Source organism: Pelophylax lessonae (assembly GCF_965119305.1).
Source record: "Pelophylax lessonae genome assembly, chromosome: 2".
Classification (NCBI taxonomy): Eukaryota; Metazoa; Chordata; class Amphibia; order Anura; family Ranidae; genus Pelophylax; species Pelophylax lessonae.
In genome coordinates this window covers 215,756,844-215,778,244 of record NC_138769.1, presented here as the reverse complement: position 1 = coordinate 215,778,244, position 21,401 = coordinate 215,756,844, and the positions used below count along the sequence as shown (strand labels likewise).

Below are 21,401 nucleotides of genomic sequence, written 5' to 3'. Positions count from 1 at the left end.
CACTTTAAGGCTCCATGCACGCTAACATTTTTTTAAGCTCCTAGCAGCTGTTATTAGCATTTTTTTGTGTCAATACATACTACTTTAGACTATTAGCGTTCTTTGAGCTTCAGTGTCTAAGAGCAGAAAACAAAATATTTTTGGGAGAGTTTTCCCAGCAGAAAAAAACGCTAAATGCTCCTAAATGCTAGTAAATGCTACTAATACCCTCCTAACCGCTATTTCAAGCAGCTTTATTTTCTTCATGTACACTAATAAAATGCTGAAGCTCCTAACAGCTTCTAAAATGCTACTAGAAGCAGGCACAAAAATGCTATTACCAGCGTTTTTCATCCAGCATTTTTTTTTTTCTAGAGTTTTCTGAGCTTATAAAAAACGCTAGTGTGCATGAAGTCTTAATGTTATTTCCCAACTTTTCTATGTTACGTTATTTTTTGTAAATTTGTTACCTGTAATCCTCTGGTATTTAGTGACATTGACTTGCAAATTAGAAGTGTTCCAAGCAGCCCAGATGCCATATCCTTCAAAACGTTAACAGTGCTGTGATATATTTTTGTCAAACATTGAGGATCATTTTTTGTGGGCTCATCATTCTCCAAAATTGTCCAGTAGTAGGTGACTGTTTCCCCAGGCATTACTGTATTATTCTGCATCTCCTCACCTAGTAAAAACATGCATATTATAACACTAAATACCCTTTAGATAAATAATGTAGCTTGCACTACAGCGACATAAACAGATAGGGAAATATAATCGATTTGCAGATTTTAGTGTTTTTTCAAAAAGAAAGCCTAGCACCAGCTGCTGTCTTTCTATTTATTGAAAACAATGTACACAGCCTACTCAAATCTGATGAATAAACTCAAGATAACATTAGCCATGTTGTGCCAATGCTGTGGGATTATACAACCATGCACACAATCCACTAATAAGAATTAGGTAAGCATACAGTCCACCATGCGTGATTTAAGTGAGTCTCTAAATGAGTGATATCCATGGAAACCAACTCCAATGAGATCTGTGATGCCTGTGACCAACACCACCACAAGTGAGTCCTGCTCCCCTTAAATTTAATACTCACCAGATTAAGGTAAGTTTGAAGCATATATTAATGGTAGCATTCTGAGAGCTCTCCACGGGTAGGTCCTCCACACTTTCAGGTACTGTGGCATATGCTAACACACTTGCCAAAAAAAAAAAGCACAGCTCCATAGCATAATCCCGTTCACACAATTTTATTAGACAGACCTTTCCCTCTTTAAAACACACTTACAAGCATGGAAGATAAAAAGGCATTGATCAATCGCAGTCAGATTACCCCCGGATGTTTGTGTCAGCATCTCCCTCTGCACTGTATAAACTCAACACCCCTGATGATGTTATACCATGACGAAACACATAGGGAGGAGCCAATGATGAACGGCGTTCTTGCAGACTGAGATACCGCGGTCATCTTGATGGTTTGAAACAAGTGCATGCTGTCATATGGTGGATGTATTTCATTTGCTGGATGTGTATTTCTTTTGCTCAGTGTAAGTGAATCTTACTTTTAATAAAGTGATGTCATGACATTTTACACTATGAGGATTGTCCTATTTATCCCCGCATGATAATCTTTATACGTGGAGAATAATAGAGAGCATTGCTGAGGAGGAACGTTGACAGGATTCCAGAGCCACCTGTGCCTATAAATGATCTACTGCTTCCATAGACCATTGTAGGGAGGGTCTATCTATGTTAATTGGTAAGAGGCTGTTGAATTGGTGGTGGTCTCCGTAACACAATATTAGAAGATTGTACTTGTGTTTCCTGCTTGGATGTTTTTTTTTTTTTTTTTTGAGAAACTGATTAGCGCTGCACCTATTCTACTATTATCAACTCAGTGGTGGTGCCCATTGCCTCAAGCAGGTAAGCTGATGTCCCTGATCACCGCATGGTCCCACTCTGATGCGTTTCGTCATTACACATCATCTGAGGGTGTGACCATACAGCGCTGTACACCAGTATTTATAAGCCTCCTCTTGCTGTGCTTAACCCTCAATTGCCCTCATATGGTTTAGAGCCGGTTCACACCGGGGCGACCTGTCAGGCGACCTGGTCGCCTGACAGGTCGCCGTAGGTTGCCTGCCATAGAGAAGCTGTGGACCCGTTCTAACAGGAGCGACACAAGTCGCTCCGACTTAGAAAAAGGGTCCGGAGCTTCTTTGGGGCGACCCGGAGCGACCTGCATTGACTTCAATGATATGAAGTCCGTGCCGGCCGCTCCGAGGTCGCGGTGCGAGCTGCGCACCGCGACCTGTGAGGTCGCCCCGGCAAGTCGGATCGCTCATATGTGAACCGGCTCTTAGAGAATGTACACAGCCTAATGAGCAGAGCAGGGAAAATGTGTGGCTTATCTCTCTTCTGGCTATATCAGCAGTATGCAACATGGTAACTCAGTAACATAGACTTCTCAGGAAAGGAAAGTATCTTGGGTAAACTGTAAAGAGGAACCTAGATCGTCGCCCGCTAGCTTAAATGGTAAACATTAACTATGACAAGTTTTTTTTCATATTTGCCTAACTAAAAAAAATTATTCTACAAACCTTTTCTTTTACAATGTTTAGCTATGAACATAATAAAAAAAAAAAAAAGCTATACACACGTTCTAGTATTGGGGTTATTTTCTTTTCTATCATTGGGAATATGGGGAAAAACCATGTAGGCACATACAGTGCATCCGGAAAGTATTCACAGCGCTTTTTCCACATTTTGTCAAATTTCAGCCTTATTGCAAAATAGATTAAATTCATTATTTTCCTCAAAATTTTACAAACAATACCCCATAATGACAACATGAAAGAAGTTTGTTTGAAATCTTTACAAATCTATTAAAAATAAAATATGAAACAAAAACCCATGTACATAAATATTCACAGCCTTAGCTAAACACTTTGTTGAAGCACCTTTGGCACCAATTACAGCCTTAAGTCTTTTTTGAGTATGATGCTACAAGCTTGGCACACAACAATTTTTTGGCAGTTTCTCTCATTCTTCTTTGCAGAACCTCTCAAGCTACATCGGGTTGGATGGAGAGCATCGATGCACAGCCATTTTCAGATCTCTCCTAGAGATGTTCAATCGGGTTCAAGTCTAGGCTCTGGCTGGGCCACTCAAGGACATTCACAGAGTTGTCATGTTGCCACTCCTTTGTTATCTTAGCTGTGTGCTTAGGGTCATTGTCCTGTTGCAAGATGAACCTTTGCCCCAGTCTGAGGCCCAGAGCGCTCTGGAGCAAATTTTCATCAATGATGTCTCTGTACATTGCTGCATTAATCTTTCTCTTGATCCTGACTAGTCTCCCAGCTCCTACCCCTGAAAAATATCCCCACAGCATGATGCTGCCAGCACCATGCTTCACTGTATGGATGGAATTGGCCAGGTGATGAGTGGTGCCTGGTTTCCAGACATGACACTTGGTATTTAGGCCAAAAAGTTCAAACTTTATTTCATCAGACTAGAGAATTTTGTTTCTCATAATCTGAGAGTCCTTCAGGTGCCTTTTGGCAAACTCCAGGTGGGCTGTCATGTGTCTTTTACTGAGGAGTGGCTTCAGTCTGGCCACTCTACCATACAGGTCTGATTGGTGGAGTGTTGCAGAGATGGTTGTTCTTCTGGAAGGTTCTCCTCTCTCCACAGAGAAACACTGGAGCTCTGTCAGAGTGACCATCGGGTTCCATTTACGGATGATGGAGGCCACTGTGCTCATTGGGACCTTCAATGCTGCAGACATTTTTCTGTACCCTTCCATAGATCTGTACCTCAATAAAATCCTGTCTTGAAGGTCTACAGACAATTCCTTGGACTTCATGGCTTGGTTTGTGCTCTGCCATGCACTGTTAACTCCAGGACCTTTTATAGACAGGTGTGTGCCTTTCCAAATCATGTCCAATCAACTGAATTTACCACAGGTGAACTCCAATCAAGTTCTAGAAACATCTCAAGAATGATCAGTGGAAAAAAGGTGCACCTGAGCTCAGTTTTGAGTGTCATGGCAAAGGCTGTAAAATACTTACCGTATGTACATGTGATTTTTTTTTGTTTTTTATTTTTAATAAAATTGCAAAGATTTCAAACAAACCTCTTTCACATTGTCATTATGGGGTATTGTTTGTAGCATTTTAAGGAAAATAATGAATTTAATCCATTTTGGAATAAGGCTGTAACATTACAAAATGTGGAAACAGTAAAGCGCTGTGAATACTTTCTGGATGCACTGTAAATCTTTTGACTGGTTAATATGCCCAGTGGATATTATTTCTTCACTGAAAGGGTAACTATACTGGTCTGACTGCTTGGGATGTAAAATTTTTAGAGGCATATAAAGACTCTAAATGCCTCTCTCCTCGAGCTGATTTAGTCATCACAAAGTACCACTTAGTATTATATACATACTGTAAATATGGCATGGCATTTTCCTTACATTTTAAATGCTGCTTGTTTGTAAAAGCATAAAAGTCAAAGCATATTAACCATTAAGAAGAATAAGTTCGGACAAGAATCATTTTTTATTTGGAATTATATTCAATAACTTGTATTTTTTTTTTTTTAATTTTACAAATAATGTGTTGGAAACTTCCAGATAGTGGATAGTGGATAGGGATAGGGATAGTCAAGGAGGTATAATGTAAAAGTTCCTCGTCGTGGTGAGTTTCGGAGGACTGCACATAGGAGATGGAGTTGAAAAAGTCAAGGAATGTTAATGGGCAACGTGACAGGTTGCCCAACATGTAGAGATATGACCACTCTGTACTGTATGTGTGGGTAAAAAAATGCCCCTGCTCAGCAGGACATAATAAAATGTAAAAAGAGAGTACAGAATGTAGTTGAGATGTATCCATGATCTTGTGGCAGGGTCACAAACAGGATATTTTCCTCCCTAGGGATACTTTCTCCTTATGGAGGTGTATTGTGTCCCCCCCTTTCCCTTTATACCCAATATTTTTTTCTATTATTCACTTGATTTTATGATTGTACTACTCATCTTGGTGGTCGTTAGTATCACTTATGTACACTGATATGTTCGTGTGATTTGTAAAAAATTCCTTTTTAAATCATGTTATCAATAAATGTTTAAATATTTTATAAATATTTCTTTTTGCTTAATTGATTGCCCTAAAAATCCCAAATTAAGAGGAGAAAAACACTGTTTGTTCTGGGTCACAAACATGTTCCAGGGCCAATTGTCTGAGTGTTTGCAAAAGCATGGGATGAAGTCTTGTTTTTCCCTCAGCGTATGCCTGTAGCCACCTGAGTATTCTTCTACTACAGGCTAAGTTCCAGTAAGTTTATATGTACTCACCTTGGTCTGAAATCTGTATTTTCTATTTGAACTTATATGGGAATGTTCTCTGCTTTATTACTGATCTTCCACATTAGCTACACGGCCCTAGTTTGCTATCTTTTACCCTGAGGGGAAAACCTCATTCCACCCTGTCACAACATGACATCCAGGGCTCTGATGTGAGCTGAACCTCCTGGTTCCTCTCTTTGGTGCACCCATTCTCTATATATTCTTTTGGAGGCCAAGAGATGCCAAAAAGCAGGTGTCACCTGCCTGCTACTTAAGTCTCCTTAGGAGTACACTCCAGTGAGTGGAACCAGGATGTTCAAATAAAATCATAGATCACTGTTGCACAAATCAACTCACTAGGAACTATAGGAATGTCCACTCCGAGGTTATAGTAGCAGCTGAAAGAACCACACAATCCCAATGGGTAAATAGCATATAAGTAAAATCAGCGCTCCCTATTATCAAACTTAATATACTCTTAAAGTCACAATCCAAAAATTTCCTTCCAAAGTATTTCTAACTTTCCCAAGTCCAATGTCCTACATCAGACTTGGTAAAGTTAGAAATCCATTGGAAGGAGATTTTTGGACTGTGACTTTAAGAGTATATTAGGTTTGATTATAGTGAGTTCTTATTTTTACTTATGTAAAAACATAGATCAGTCTGTCATATTAAGAGGATTGGGAGAGTTAGTAAATTCAGTAAATTTCATGCCGGGTTCCCAACAAATTTTGAGACAGAACCTCACTTCACAGAGAAAAAAACAAAAAACAACAGTATTTACGTACAGCATTTTACATGGAAGCAAAATACAAACCTTTAGGATCAGGTATGTAGCCTCTAAAGATCCTCTGTAATGACACCCCTTGTGGATATATATTGTGAGGCTGACTAGCCATATTTTTAAATACAACCTGAAACACATGGAAACATTTCTTACATTAGATATTCATTTGTATACAATTTAGCAAGAGTTATTTATTTTAAAGCGGAGTTCCGGCCAAAAAATCGATTTTGGGCCATCCGCTTGCTGAGTGCCACCTGAAAAAGAAATGGATGCTGCCAATTTTTTTTTTTTGTTCACTTACCTTGTAATTGAAGAAAATATTCTCACCTTCTTTCCACTTCCTCCCTCTGCGCCGCAGCCCGCGCCGTCTCTTTCCGGCTTGCAATGACTCCTGGGAGCTGAACGTCATCGCTCCTAGGAATCAATGCGCCTGCACCGGTCCCGCTCGTCAGTTCCGGTGCAAGCGCGGCATTCCCTGCTAAACAGCTTCTGGCCATGCCCAGAAGCTGTGCAGGGATGCCGTGCCTGCACCGGAAGTGACAAGCAGGGCTGGTGCAGTGCATTGTCGGACTCCGACGTCACGCTGCGGCTTCAGCTGCCCACACCTGAGATGGCAGCGCTGGAGAAGAAATTTTCTTCTAAAAAGTAAGTGCGACCTGGGACAGATGAGAGGCTACCCATTGTGGAATGTACTAGCCCTGACTGTCCCGGGGGTATTTTTATCTAAATTTGACCCCTGAGGCCGGAACTCCGCTTTAAGGAAGCATTCAAATAAGATTTTATGGTGCATAAATACAATGTGCACTATCTTAAATACACACCAGAGTTCTACCCCTTTAACGTTCTGTCAAAAACTACATGTTAAATAACACAACGGTTTTACCTGTTTTCTTGATTTACAGATTTACACAACATTTTAAACATTTTTTATATCAATGACTTAGCTGTTAATGCATACCATAATTGTATCTTTAACCTGAGCTCGAATGACAGGCCCAATCAGTCCAAGTTCCCTTCTTGATCGTTCAGGTTCAGTTGGAGTTGTAAAAGTGGCATCCGAAAATTGCTTATAGATTACTTTTTTAAAGGTTTGGTGGCAGGATGCGCTAAAAAAGCCATATACAAAGAACAGATTTGTCAGTTACATTTATTTTCTTTACTCATTCCCAATTTCTAAACATGCAAATGGATTAGAGCCCCAATCCACCATTATGGTCACTCATATTTAACATGTACTAACTTAATGACAACTATAGTGGTTATGATTATTTGTATATACTTCTTTGAAAATGTAGATGCCAGGCTAGTTCACGTGAGGGGTCTCAGACAAGTGGGCTAGGCTTAGGCATGTGAGTTTATTACACTAACAGCAAACCAGTTCTGCCCCCAAGTATGTAACTAGGTCTGAACAGTTCTTTTAGTTAGCCTCTGCCGGCACAGTTGGGGCCCTTTAATATTGGCGCGCAAAAGCAACGAGATGTTTCTAGGGTTCAGAAGCAGTGAAATGAAGAGTTAAACTTATAGGTGGGTATGTCCCTTTAAGGCAGATAGCTAATGATAAACATGTTGAAAGTGATGGAAAGAGAAATGCAGGATTAGGAAGAAATAGCACTGCAGGATTATTCAGCAAGTGGGAGTTAACAAGGAGCAATCAAGGTCAGCAGTCTGGGGTAATGACAGCTTTGGCATTCTGTCACTGGCATTATTAGTTGCTGCTTTCAGGTAAAAGTGACAGCAAGTGTGCTTAGCACATTTGGAGAGAAGTGTCAATGAACATAAAGACCCCTTTTTCAGGCTGGAGTTGAAAATAGGGATTAACTGTTGGGATTGTTGTGACCCTCTCACCAGATCCCTCTGCAGCAGACCATGTGCAACAGTGAGTTGTCTGTTCAGTGGGGGGCCCCCTTAAACAGCAATGCAGCAGTCAAGATTAATGCAGGTCAATCAACAACACTGGGTGATGGATGCTCCACCTCGGGTTAGCTCCATGGTCCAGGCTCAGCTTCAGCAGTTGGCCCCTTGGTTGTGGTACAGCCCTGTTGGATGCAGCCCGGCCTGGCCTGGATCAACACAGCACAGCTAAACACACACCTTCCTGGTTGGCACACCTCTCTCCAACTACCTGGCTCCCTCCCTGGCTTTTTGTTTTTATATTATCCCTCCCCATTTCTGGTGCTTATGGGCCTTGTAGTTGTAACCCAAGCTGCACTGTGTTCAAGGTCCTCCTCCGAAACTATACCCCACCCTCCCACACCTGTACTCCATTAGTGTCCATTGACTAGCAGATATTGGATGAGTTCCACATAGTGCAGTCGCACATCTCTCCCAGTTAGGAGTAAGTATCTCCAAGGGTTTGAGAAGTTGGATTCATCCTTTTTTACATGGATAGTGTAGGACCCACTGATAATGGGGTACTTTGACGTAGTGGTGGGCTTGAGCACGATATGGCCATATGGTGGGACCAAAACCCCATTTTTATTTATTCATTGATTGCCTTATATTTGATAGTCATTTCTTTTGCATGTGTGCGCTTTTTTGTAAATATGCACAGCCCTGTTGGATGCAGCCCGGCCTGGCCTGGATCAACACAGCACAGCTAAACACACACCTTCCTGGTTGGCACACCTCTCTCCAACTACCTGGCTCCCTCCCTGGCTTTTTGTTTTTATATTATCCCTCCCCATTTCTGGTGCTAATGGGCCTTGTAGTTGTAACCCAAGCTGCACTGTGTTCAAGGTCCTCCTCCGAAACTATAAATCCCAGACTGCTCTGCGCACTTATATTAAGTTATGGTTATGCAACCCTCCATCTTGGAGGGTTGCTGTCTGTATCTCATTAGGGATATTTTCCTTCACTTTCTGTCCTGTAGAGTTAACAGGACCTGAGACAATATCTTGCCAATGTGAGGGATGTCCCTTCCTAGACAAATGTTACAAGAACAAGCGTCCTCATTTGAAGATTTCCCCTTCTATTCTGTCCTGGTGGCACCTTCAATTTTTAGATTTACACTTGCGTCTGTTACCAGGTGACATTGGTGATTAGGACAACTAGAGAGAGTGAATCTGCCTAACAGGGACACAGACAACTATAAACACCTGCCTCTGGTTCTAACCCCCTCACCACTTTATCCAAATCTAAAAAAAAAAAGTTTTGTTTCAGTTATAATTTAAATGTATTTTTAGCCTGATGAATTAGGGTAATTGTGGCTTAGGTCTAGTTCACACCTATGCATTTGTAGTGCATTTTCAGTTTTGCAGAAACACACTATAGTCCATTCAATATGGTTTCCTATGGGTCATGTTCACATCTGTGCATTTTATGGAAAGGGCCAGGGACTTTTTCTAGTTTTTTGGTTCCATAGACTTCAATGGTTCAAAAACGTGTATGGAAAAACGCAAAATGCACTTGGAATATGCAAACTACAACCTGCATTAGTGTGAACCAGGCCTTAAAGCAGAACTAAACTCTCCTATCTTTCACAGCCAAGGAAGCTGCCATCTTATCCTCTGTTTGACCTTCAGTTGTTATAGTGCTGCACATGTGATCAGTTATGACACCAGCCATTTGATAGCTTGACAGTTTGATTAGGAGCACAGGCAACTGTGACAGTTACTATTGATAGTGTGTCTTGAATGTAACTGTTTTGTAAAATCAAATGGGTTTAGTTCCACTTTAAGCTATCTATAAACTGATTTATTTTTAGTTCAGCCTCCATCCGCGCTTTACAGAGCATCAACTTTCAGTGGTGGCTGTCAGAATACCCAATCCTTCTGGATGCAGCTGCTGTTCAGCCAATCGTTTTTCACCCAACTCTTTTGATTTTTCAGTTGGAGGATGTTTGCCAGACAAAAAGCAAAATTTTGACAGGTTCATCAGGAACTGGCTAAAATTTGCTCAGGGTATGGCTAGCTTTATGTGGTAAAACGTGAGAAACAATATCAACATGAAATTGGAGTAAGTGCCCATCCTGACCTTTTTGAAAAAAAAAAAAGAGAGAATGCTCTGTGACCCATCTGTCTTAGTAGCACAAAACTCAACCTTACTAGTAATAAAATGTCAAAGATTACGTTCCAATTCAAATTCTTTTTCCTGCTTACAAGGGGTAAGACTTGTAGCCCCTACACTGACCTCACATTGAGGTTGATTTACTAAAGGTAAATTTGCAAGTGAATTTTATCCAGAGCTTACTAAATGAGGTGAAGCTCTGCTGATTTTCAGCATCCAATTATGTGCAAGCAAAATACTGTTTTGTTTTTAAATTTTCCTTGCATGTGTTTGGGTATTTTTTACAAGTGAAATTTCACCACATTTACTAAGCTCTGGGGAAAATTCCTTTGCAAAGTGCAAATTCCCTTGCAAAATGAACAAGCCCATTTGCCCTTATGAAATTAACCCCAGTGTTAGGGTACATAAAGGGGTTGATTCACCAAAGGCCAATAGGCTGTTCACTTTACAAGGGCAGTTGCACCATGCAAGGGAATTTTCACCTAGAGCTTACTGAATATGGTGCAATTTCATTTTGCAAAGAGTTTAGAACCATCAGTTTCCTATTCATAAATGTGCAGAGAATATTACCTTTCAGAGTCCCCTGAACGACGATAGGTATAATCCCAATCAACTTCAACTGCAGCTATGTAGTGATCCCAGCTTGTAATATATCGTGTTTGGTAAACAGGTTTTTTGCTGCGTTTTGTATTCGTACACGTTTCAACATTCAAAAAGGCCTGCATTCCAGCTGGAAAAAATGAGATTTAGAATAAAATGTTTTAATAAATTCTCATATATGTAAAACTGGCCACACATATTGAAATACGGTTGTGCAAACTCCTTTAGATTTACAAAATGTGTAGTGAAAGTACCATTTACATTGCATAGCTGTCGGCAAATCTTAAGCCGGCCAAAGATGGAGCAATATTCTTTTACTGCAACAATCCCTCCCGCTGAGCTTTTGGGGTTGATTTACTAAAGGCAAACTACAACTGCATTTGGAAGTGCAGTCACTGTAGATCTGGGGGTAAGATCTGAAATGAGGCTTGCATGTCCCTGTTAGGTCTACAACTTGGCTTTTATGAATGGAGCATGGGGGTGGAAAGGGTTTACATAGTTGACAAGCTTGAGCCACAGCTCATACTAATCCCTGCCGCAATGAATGTTCATTCCAGCAGGGGCATCCAGGAGCAAAGGATTTCAACTACCAGCACACTCTTATTTCATGGTAAGTACCATCCCCTTTTCTGTTTTTTTTTTTAAAAAAAAGGTTTTCACTAAACTTTAGCTTTAAGAATATTTATTTTTTGTGTTTAAAAAAATCTCCCTATCACGTTCTTGCACATTCAACTCCTTTTTTTATTAGAACTCCCATCTAGGAGGGAGTTGAGGTGAGAATGCAATTTTAGTAAAGTGTGTTTTGGTAGTTGGATTCTTTGTTTTATTTTCATTAGTACTTTTTTGGGGATTACTGGAGAAAGGTCTAATAAATCCTTTTTGTTCTTTTAAAAATAATTCCAGCAGTAACAACAGGCCAAGAAATAAGATGGTGGAGACTAAAACCTAGAATGAAAAAATGTCATTCACACTGGCAGAAAAAAATGCTGCATTTCGATGTGTACAGCAGATAGTTTTGCATGCATCTAGACAGAGCGTTAGTAATCAATGAGCCCATACACACAGGGAAAAAGCGGAAAAATCACTGAACCCATATAGTGGAGCTTATAATATATCATGAGGAAAGTTAGATGAGGCTGATTTTTATTTCTTTGAATCACATATTTTTATCTTGCCAATTTTGCTCTCTGTCCCCTTTTCTGCTACACTCATAAAACTGAGCCTGTGAACAAATCGTAAGCGTACCTGTACCCAGATTAAGGACATTAAACTATTGATATATATTTTTAGCAAGCAGAACTAGAGATTAAACCAAGCAATCCCTAACCTCTCTAGCTGTTTCTAATGTGAAATTATTTATTCTCAAAGATCCTTCGGGGTTCTAAAAAAGAGGTGTTAAACTCAATTGTTATTGAGGGCCGCAACAGCATTATGGTTGCCCTCAAAAGGCCAGTTGTATCTGTAAGACTATGTATCTACTCAGATACGTAGGAGTACACAGGATTACAGCAAACAGAGTGCGGAGTTTAGGAGTATGAGGTGCATAGAGTGTAGGGTTGAGGAGTGCGCTAAATACAGAGTTCAGAGTTTAGGGGTACACTACGTACATACAGAATTCAGAGTTCAGAAGTACACTATAGGGTTTATTTACTTAAGGCAAATCCACTGTGCACTACAAGTGCATTGCAAGTGCACTTGGAAGTGCAGTCGTTGTAGAGCTGTGGGGGACGTGCAAGGAAAATAAAAAAAAGCATTTTTGCTTGCACATGATTGGATGATAAAAATCAGTTGAGCTTCCCCACATTTTAGATCTTCCCCTCAGATCTACAGCAACTGCATTTCCAAGTGCACTTGTAGTGCACAGTGGATTTGCTTTTAGTAAATGAATCCCTTTGTATAGAGTGGAGAGGTCGGGAGTATGCGGTGAGCAGAGTGCAGGGTTCAGGAGTATGCGGTGTACAGAGTGCAGAGTTCAGAGTACGTAGCATACTGTATGTGCAGAGTCCAGGAGTGTGCTGCATACAGAGTTCAGAGTTTAGAGGTGTGCTATGCACAGAGTGCAGGGTTCTGACTTCCACCCCTCCTCCTTGGTCCTGACCTCTGCTCCACTATCACCAATTCACCACCTCGGCACATATCTCCCTCCACAGCCCTGATCTCTCCCCCTCCTCACCCCCAAAAGCTTTCTCGCAACTCACCTACCTGGCTCGGCACTAGTACCAGTGTAGGCAGCTCTTCCTCTTTCTCCTAGTTGGAGGCATCTCTCAGTCATTGGTTACCATCTGTCCCCACCGTGAGTGCGTACAGGGTAGGCAGGAACCTGTGAAGAGCCTTGAGCCGCTGAAAGGAAAGCTGTCCTAGTAGACACAGAAGGCTTCTGTGTTTACAAGTGACGGTGGTGAGTGGGGAGTGGAGGGCGAGAGCCAGATGTGGTCAAAAGGCAGCTCTTGGTTTCCCACTAACGATCAGTTGCCTGCAGTTGTCACATGTTTCCTGTCCCTTCTAGCCCCCCGGGCATACAGACCCTATTAAAGGGATGCTGGAGCTAGCGAAAAGGAGGTTAGCAAGCTGTTTTTTGGGAATCTGTTGCAAAGCTTCTAACCTGGAGATTCCGCCAGTAAGGTAACATACACTAGCAGTAGCTCTAGCCACCTCTCCAAAAAGAGATCTGTGGGCACAATTGCATTTCCAATGTGTCCATTGCAGATGGTTGCAGGGCAGTTGCGGCATAGTTCTATTCATTTACATGGGTCATGGTACTGCCACCGGAGCTCGACAGGACGGATCATTTTTGCCATGTCCGCGGCAAGTGTACCTGTTGTACCTTTTCGGCTACCTTTAAAGACTAAGGGTGGCAGTTGAGGGGTGATACAAAAAAAAAACAGTTCAACTACTTGTTTTTACCACTCCTAGACCACAATTGTAAACAAGTCCTAACAGCATTTCCTGTTGCAGGCTGAAAAATACCAAGTCACTGCCTAACAGTTAGCAGGGTTCAAGAGGCCATTTGGTTATGAAATCCACGAGCACACACCCAAAAATAAAATATACATTTGGGGTGGACTTAGACTTTATTCACCATGTAAAATGTTAACAGCATGTTTCTGTTATACCATACAATTTTTTAGTCAGGCTAGAGAAAAAATGAACAGAAATCTGTGTTGGCAAATAAATGACCCTCAGTCAATGGAACTCTTAGGGGTTTTGCACATATGCCACTTGAGCCCGTTCAGCATAACTACAGGCATACTTTATTTCCTTAGCCCAGGCAGCTCATAGATAGAGTATAGCTTGCCATTACCAGTGTACAAGCGTTTTAACCACTTGCCGACTGCCGCGCGACTATTTACGTCGGCAGTCAGCCCCTCACAGGCAAAGCGACGTAGGGCTACGTTGCTAGCCTGTAAGGGTTTTGGGAGCGAGCGCGCGCCGCCGGATGCACGCTCCCGTTCCTGCTCGGTCACGGACCCCCCGCGCTTGTGCTCGGCAGGACCCGATGTCCGCCGGGCACTCGCAATCGTCAGTGACAGCGGGAGAAAGGCAGGCGGTTAGTGTAAACAAAGCCGCCTGTCAGTCTCCCCTGTGTAAGAATGGTGATCAAACGGTTCTGCTATGTAGGACCGTTGATCACTGTTCTTACACATCAAGCCACAGCCAATCACAGTTAGAAACACGCCCCTAGGGACACACTTAAACCCTCCCTCTCAAAAAAGTTAACCCCCTCACTGCCAGTGTCATTTTTACAGTAACAGTGCATATTTATAGCACTGATTACTGTAGTAATGTCACTGGTAACCCCAAAAGTGTCAAAAATGTCAGTCAAGGGTCCGATCTGTCCGCCGCAATGTCACAGTCCTGCAAAAAAAAAATTGCAGATCGCCGCCATTACGCGTTAAAAATAAAACAACAAAAATTACAAAAATCTTTCCCTTTGTTAGTAAACGCAATAACTTTTGCGCAAACCAATCAAAATACGCTTTTTGCGATTTTTTTTTACCAAACATATGGTAAAAAAAAAAAATTGGCCTAAAATGTTAAAAAATTTTGATTTTTACTTTTTTTTTTTTTTTTGGGAATTCAATATAAAAAATTTTGAAAAATATTGTTATTTTTGCAAAATTGACGCTCTTTTTTTGTTTATAGCGCATGATCAAAAAATCGCACAGGTGATCAAATACCACCAAAAGAAAGCTCTGTTTGTGGGAAAAAAAGGACGCCAAATTCGTTTAGGTACAGCGTCGCATGATCACGCAATTGTCCGTTAAAGTCACACAGTGCCGAATCGCAAAATAGGAAGGAAGGGGGTAAAATCTTCCGGGGCTTAAGTGGTTAAAGAAAATAGAAAAATTTCAACTTTATGTCCAGCCCATATGCAGAAACCCGTGCTAACATTTATGCTCATGTGGGTTTGAGCTTTCTGAACTTTGGATTTGGGTCTTATTAGTGTTTAAATAAGTTAAACATGCTACTTCAGAATTTTTTCCAGCATTTTCCAGTTTCCTTTCAGATGTGTTACAGAATTATACACTTCTAACCTTCCATGTGCTTTCCATTAAGGGATGATATTGTCCATTTTCCACTCTGAGTGACCGTCATGTTTGCTGTGGTGGAAGCAGAACTAGCAAGGCTTATGACTGAGACACTGTGATGATCCTCATTCAGAGTTTGGCCAAAGAAATGAACTGAGAAGATTTCAGGTTTGGAGCTCATGCCTAATAGATGCCAACTGATTTTGTCATCAACACAGGCTTCGAAATCTGAAAAAAAAAACTAAATATTAACAAGTACATAGAAAAAGCATACTGGACAAGTATAACTGCATTTCAGAAAATAGTTTGAAATATGGTTTTCTGGGCTAGAGGTGCCTCAGAATATTGGAATACTCATTATCATATTTAATAATGGCATAGCTGAGAAAGCCCTAAAAGGGTTTAGGGACATCAAGCTATGACACTTGGACCTCTTTCAGGGTTGAGTTGCTGCTTGCAGAGTGCACACTTCCATACTAAGCTGATTCCCAAAATACTCCACAATTTAATTTTACATGATATTATTAAAGTGTGGCAGAATGTCCATGCACAACAAACTTATTTTAATGACATAGACAAATATCACTCAATAAAACTAAATAAATAGTAAATATTGTGATCCACTGCGCTTCAGGATATACAGGTGACAAAATCACCTGTGTAACGATGGTCTATATTGCTGCTACTTCAAGGATATAAATGTAAAATAAAATAAAATTCACCAAAAAAGAAAAATCTCTTTAACCCTCCTCTTGTGTTAGGGTCAGAACTGACCCGTTTTCAGGTTTTGAATGTCTATAAGTATCAAATAAATTTGTTTATTGCATCAAGATTTTTTTACTTTGTCAGGAACCTCTATTTAAACAATGTAATAGAAAAATAATCCTTTTCACTAAATTATAAAATACTGTGGTGAAAATTAAGACGTTCATGGTGTTAGGGTCAATTCTGACCCAGTTATAATATAGGATTTTAGGACACTAATAAGTGCCAAAACTGAAATCATAAACACTCTCTCTGCTTAGTAACACTGACAGCCAATCACCTCTCAACCCAGTGAGCTGTAGTTAGGGAGGGGCCTATCTCTTTTCCTGCTTCTCTAAATAAAGTGAAGAAACATAGGACAAATTCATTTCAGAGTTGCTGACTTTATTTTACCATTTTTTAAATTTGAAAATGAGAGGTATGCTATCAAAAGAAAGGTCTAGGGGTCACACCAAAAATATTAAAACCAATCTTTTCAAGGATAAAGAAGCATAACAAGGTAACCAAGAGGTAAGAAACAAATTTGATGATAAATAATTATTCAGAGGGTATTTTATGGCTGATTTAAAACACGGGTCAAAACTGACCCTAAACATCATGGATAGTAACGGAATTCTAACATAAGAGGAGGGTTAACTGGAATTTCAGTAGCGCAGGGATGGTGATGCCCTCCCACTCTAATACACTGCCAATACAATGTGTTTGAACAAGATTGAATAGATTTGATGCATAAACATGAGATAAATATATAGATATATAAAATCACATAAAATCACATCTATAGGAGTCCATCCAGTTCATTAATAAAGTGCATAGAGCAATAAAGTGCGTTTATGAGGAGTCCATAGTGCAATCATGCAGGATCACTAGTGTGAATTATAGGACCACCTTTGCTTGCCACCACCTTCAGTGCCGGGACAGATGTCTAAAATTCAAACTCACCAAAAATTAATGCCTATCCACTCTCATGGACTAGGCAACCACAGCATTTAGGCAAAAAGTAAGCTTCATCCAAAATACAGCCCTGTGCTGCAGACACTCCTCTCAGGTGTTATGTGTGGAAGATAAGAACAGAAAATACTTTCATAGCGTAATACCGTTTAAACATACAAATTTATTCAAACACTTCAAGTATCACACTCACTTTTCATAAAACAAATAAAGCATTGCTCAATCATAGGGATGGGGGTGCTGGTAAACCTGTAAGTCGTATGCGGTGAACGCCAGACCAAACGGTCTCCATACAATCCTTTCCCTTGCTTAAATTACAACTTGTGGACGCCGTATAGCCACGCCGTATAGCCACGCCCCTGCGTATCACGCTATGGAAGTATTTTCTGTTCTTATCTTCCACACTGTAGTAGTTTTCCTGATTTAAAGCAGAGCTCCACCCAAAAGCGGAGGTTCCACTTTACGGACTCGTTCCCAGCTCCTTTTGAACAATTGGTACTTTTGGAGCTGGGGGGGGGGGGAGCGGGTACCCGATTCTGACAGGTACCCGCTCTCACTTCTGCCCTGATCGCTTAGTGACTATTTTTTTAAAAGTCAGCAGCTACGGTCTTTGTAGCTGTTGACTTTTATTTTTTTCACAGGAAACTGGAACTCCGCTTTAAATGTTTCAGGAACAAATTGACAGATGGGTTGATTTACTAAAGGCAAATAGACAGTGCGCTTTGCAAGTGCAGTTGCACTAATTTTCCCCAGAGCTTAGTGAATGTGGTGAAGCTTCACTTTGTAAAGAATACCCAATCAGGTGCAAAGAAAAAAAAAAAAACAGCATTTTTGCTTGTACATGATTGGATGATGGAAATCATCAGAGCTTCACCACCAGGGCCTTTCCTACTATGGGTCCCGCTAGGTCCATTGGAGAGGGGTGGAAAATTGATGATTGATGCCCATGATTTTATTTTCCAGCAGTGTTATGTCACCCAGGGGTGGCCACTCTGCTGCCCTGTAAAAAGGCCACCATGCTGCCCTGAACCGGCATACCTAATAGGCAAGAGGGTGCTCGCACACATTGTAACAATGGCTGTTAAACACCCGACCACACATGAAGAGCTTAGGTATGTGTGCTGCCGGGGGCAGGGTACCCACAGGAGACATAGAGCAATGAAAGATCCCTTCCCCACTGGCTCTGCCAGCAGCTGATGTTCAGGCACAGCTTGCGAGACTTGCATTTCTATTGGACGGAATTGGAGGAGGGGGGAGGGCGCGGCTGGCCTCACACACCGGCCCGCCTTCTTCTTTCCTGGTGCATGTATGAGGCTAGGCACTGAAGACTGTTGGAGCACCGGGAGAGCAACATAGAAAACCTTCTTCTTTCCTGGTGCATATATGAGGCTAGGCACTGAAGACTGTTGGAGCACCGGGAGAGCAACATAGAGGTAATATAAGTTTGTTCTGTGTGGCAGGTCACAAAGGGTGTCCATCATTTTTTCTAGTAGTGGCTTCTGATCTGCTGGATGGCCAAATGTCGCATAACCTGTCATGCTCAAAAATCACTACACAGCCCTAGTTTTCCATTTTACTACCCTAGCCTGCCCCCATAGTACCTAGCCCACTCCTATAATGCCCTAGCTTGTCTATATACTACACTAGCCTGCCCCTATACTGCCCTAGTCTGTCTATATACTACCCTAGCCTGCCTATATACTACCCTAGCCCACCCCTATACTGCCATAGCTTGCCAATATATTACCCTAGCCTGCCCCTATACTACCCTAGCCTGCCCCTATACTACCCTAGCTCACCCCTATACTGCCCTAGCCTGTCTATATACTACCCAAACCTGTCCATTTACTACCCTAGCCTGTCCATATACTAATCTAGCCTGTCTATATAATAGTCTAGCCTGCCCCTATTCTACCCTAGCCTGCCCATATACTACCCTAGCCTATCCATATACTACCCTAGCCTGCCCATATACTACTCTAGCCTGCTCCTATACTGCCCTAGTCTGCCCCTCTACTACCCTAGCCTGTCTCTATACTGCCATAGCCTGCCCCTCTACTACCATAGCCTGTCTCTATACTACCCTATCCTGTCCCTATACTGCCCTAGCCTGTCCATATACTAATCTAGCCTGTCTATATAATCGTCTAGCCTGCCCCTATTCTACCCTAGCCTGCTCATATACTACCCTAGCCTGTCCATATACCACCCTAGCCTGCCCATATACTACCCTAGCCTGCCCCTATACTACTCTAACCTGTCTCTATACTGCCCTAGTCTGCCCCTCTACCCTAGCCTGTCCCTATACTGTCCTAGCCTACCCCTATACTGCCCTAGCCCACCCCTTTAAAACCCTATCCCAGTGGCATATCATCCATGGGTGCAAAGTGTTCACTGCACACAGGCGCTGAGGGGTGGGGGGGGGGGATTGGGGGGCCCACTGTGCTGACACACTCTGCACCCATGGATACCCTAAGATGCCAAGATGGGGGAGCGGTAACTTGGTGGTATGTCACATAATTTTGCATTTAGATAAGGTGCTGTTGCATGTATATCTGACTTCCTGATAATTTTAATTTTAGTTCTAATTATCATGATATAAAATAATGAATGTGGGGGCTTTTTGGTGGGCGTGATTTTTTTTTTGGGGGGGGGGGGGACCAAGGACCAAGGCAGCACAATGTCTTGGACTTGTCCTGTTTACCACTTTCACTTACAGCTGTAATCGCAGCAAAAGGTGGCGCTACAAAGTATTAACTTAAGGGGGCTGAAAAATTTTGCACGCCCAATTTTCAGTTTTTTATTTGTTAAAAAAGTTTGAAATATCCAATAAACTTCGTTCCACTTAATGATTGTGTCCCACTTGTTGTTGATTCTTCACAAAAAAATTACAGATTATATCTTTATGTTTGAAGCCTGAAATGTGGCAAAAGGTCGCAAAGTTCAAGGGGGCCGAATACTTTCGCAAGGCACTGTATATATGTATATATATATATATATATATATATATATATATATATATATATTATTTTTATTATTTACTTTTTCCACACATTTTGGTAAAATGAAGAAACCTGCTGGTGTTGGGGTGGTTAATAAAACCTCAGAACATATTGATTGGAAAGTGAGGTAAAGCGCAAATTCATACCTGGCCCAGTTCCTTTCGCGTAGCCATTGACTGTGTACATTACTGGCCTCTCCGTCTTTGATGGAAGTTCCTGGTAGCTTTTATTTTCATCAAACACCGCAAACAACAGAACAAACTCTTTGTTAAAGTTTTTTGGAGTTCCATCATCATTCAGACTTCCTAAGAGCAGAAATAACATCATTATAACAGGGATTCCATCACTTTGGAGAGATTTCCCCTCATTTCCTGTTTTGGCTATGGGGCAGGAAGTGAAGGGAAATCTCCCCAATGGTACACAGATGGCAAAAAAAACAAAAAACAAACCTGAAAGGGGTTTTAACTCTCCCTTGCTCTATCCAAAATGAAAAAATGTTCTATCTGTGATTCTCCTTTGAGGTCAGCCTAATGACTATATGGAACTATTAGTAGCCCATAGCACCACATGCTTGTTGCAAGTTGCAAATATAAAAAACATGCGTAGTTAAATCAGTAATATTTTTATAGCCATGTGAATGTAGCCCCAATACAGCAAAAAGTACAGAGCTGTAAAAATAAATTAGAAAATGTTACGATTGATAGCGGTATTTTACACTCATATGAGTGTAGATATATGTATATGTCTGTATAATGTAATACTGGCAACTAGAAGAGCACAAAGAAGAGTTTTACACATGTTTACGCCTATACGCATGTATTTGCAAGGTCTTTATGGAACATTTTCTTAGGATCTTTCTCTTAACAAGAGCCTGAGTATAAACATCGGTAAATAATACATCCATGTGCAAGAGGCCTTACAGTATACATTGCCTTTAAAAGTACAAAACATTGGACCAAGATATCTCAAAGAACAAGTAATCAGACATCCTTCTGTCCTTGGATAACTTGCACGCTGTTGGGACCATTTGGATCTTCACAATGACTTGGGTAAAAGTCAAATGTAGTGTACATACAATAAAAGGGCTTCTATGTAAAAACAGTTCCCCTCTCTCGTTGAGTTACTACTTAAAGTGGTTATAAAGCCTAAACACTTTTTACCGTAATGTATTCTTTGTGTGGTAAAAAATATTTAGGCATTAGTATCCCCCCCCCCCTTTTTTTTTACTTACCAGAGCCCTCATTCAGCTCTGGGCACATCTCTCCCCTTATTCTATGTCTCACTGGTTTTGCTGGGGCCACATGAGCCATTGGCTCCCACTGCTGTCACTTAAAGCCCGAGACAAAAGAGCAAGGGGCCGGGAGGACTCCTGCTATCTGTGACACAGACAGCGAGGCTCGGGAGCAAGCCCGCATTAGTGCCATCATAGT

The 21,401-nt window shown here is 41.3% G+C and overlaps 1 protein-coding gene across 1 annotated transcript in view; it reads right to left on the bottom strand.

The window, feature by feature from the left end:
* The window catches only part of F5 (coagulation factor V), a 110,793-nt gene that overhangs the window by 61,806 nt on the left and 27,586 nt on the right, over nucleotides 1-21,401 (bottom strand). Inside the window, exons 5-10 of the mRNA XM_082244471.1 lie at nucleotides 20,118-20,276; nucleotides 15,260-15,481; nucleotides 10,695-10,854; nucleotides 7,078-7,225; nucleotides 6,150-6,246; nucleotides 450-661 (exon numbers count right to left, since the gene is read on the bottom strand). Of these exons, the coding sequence (XP_082100597.1) occupies nucleotides 450-661; nucleotides 6,150-6,246; nucleotides 7,078-7,225; nucleotides 10,695-10,854; nucleotides 15,260-15,481; nucleotides 20,118-20,276 (998 nt within the window). The remainder of the gene's footprint in view (nucleotides 1-449; nucleotides 662-6,149; nucleotides 6,247-7,077; nucleotides 7,226-10,694; nucleotides 10,855-15,259; nucleotides 15,482-20,117; nucleotides 20,277-21,401) is intronic.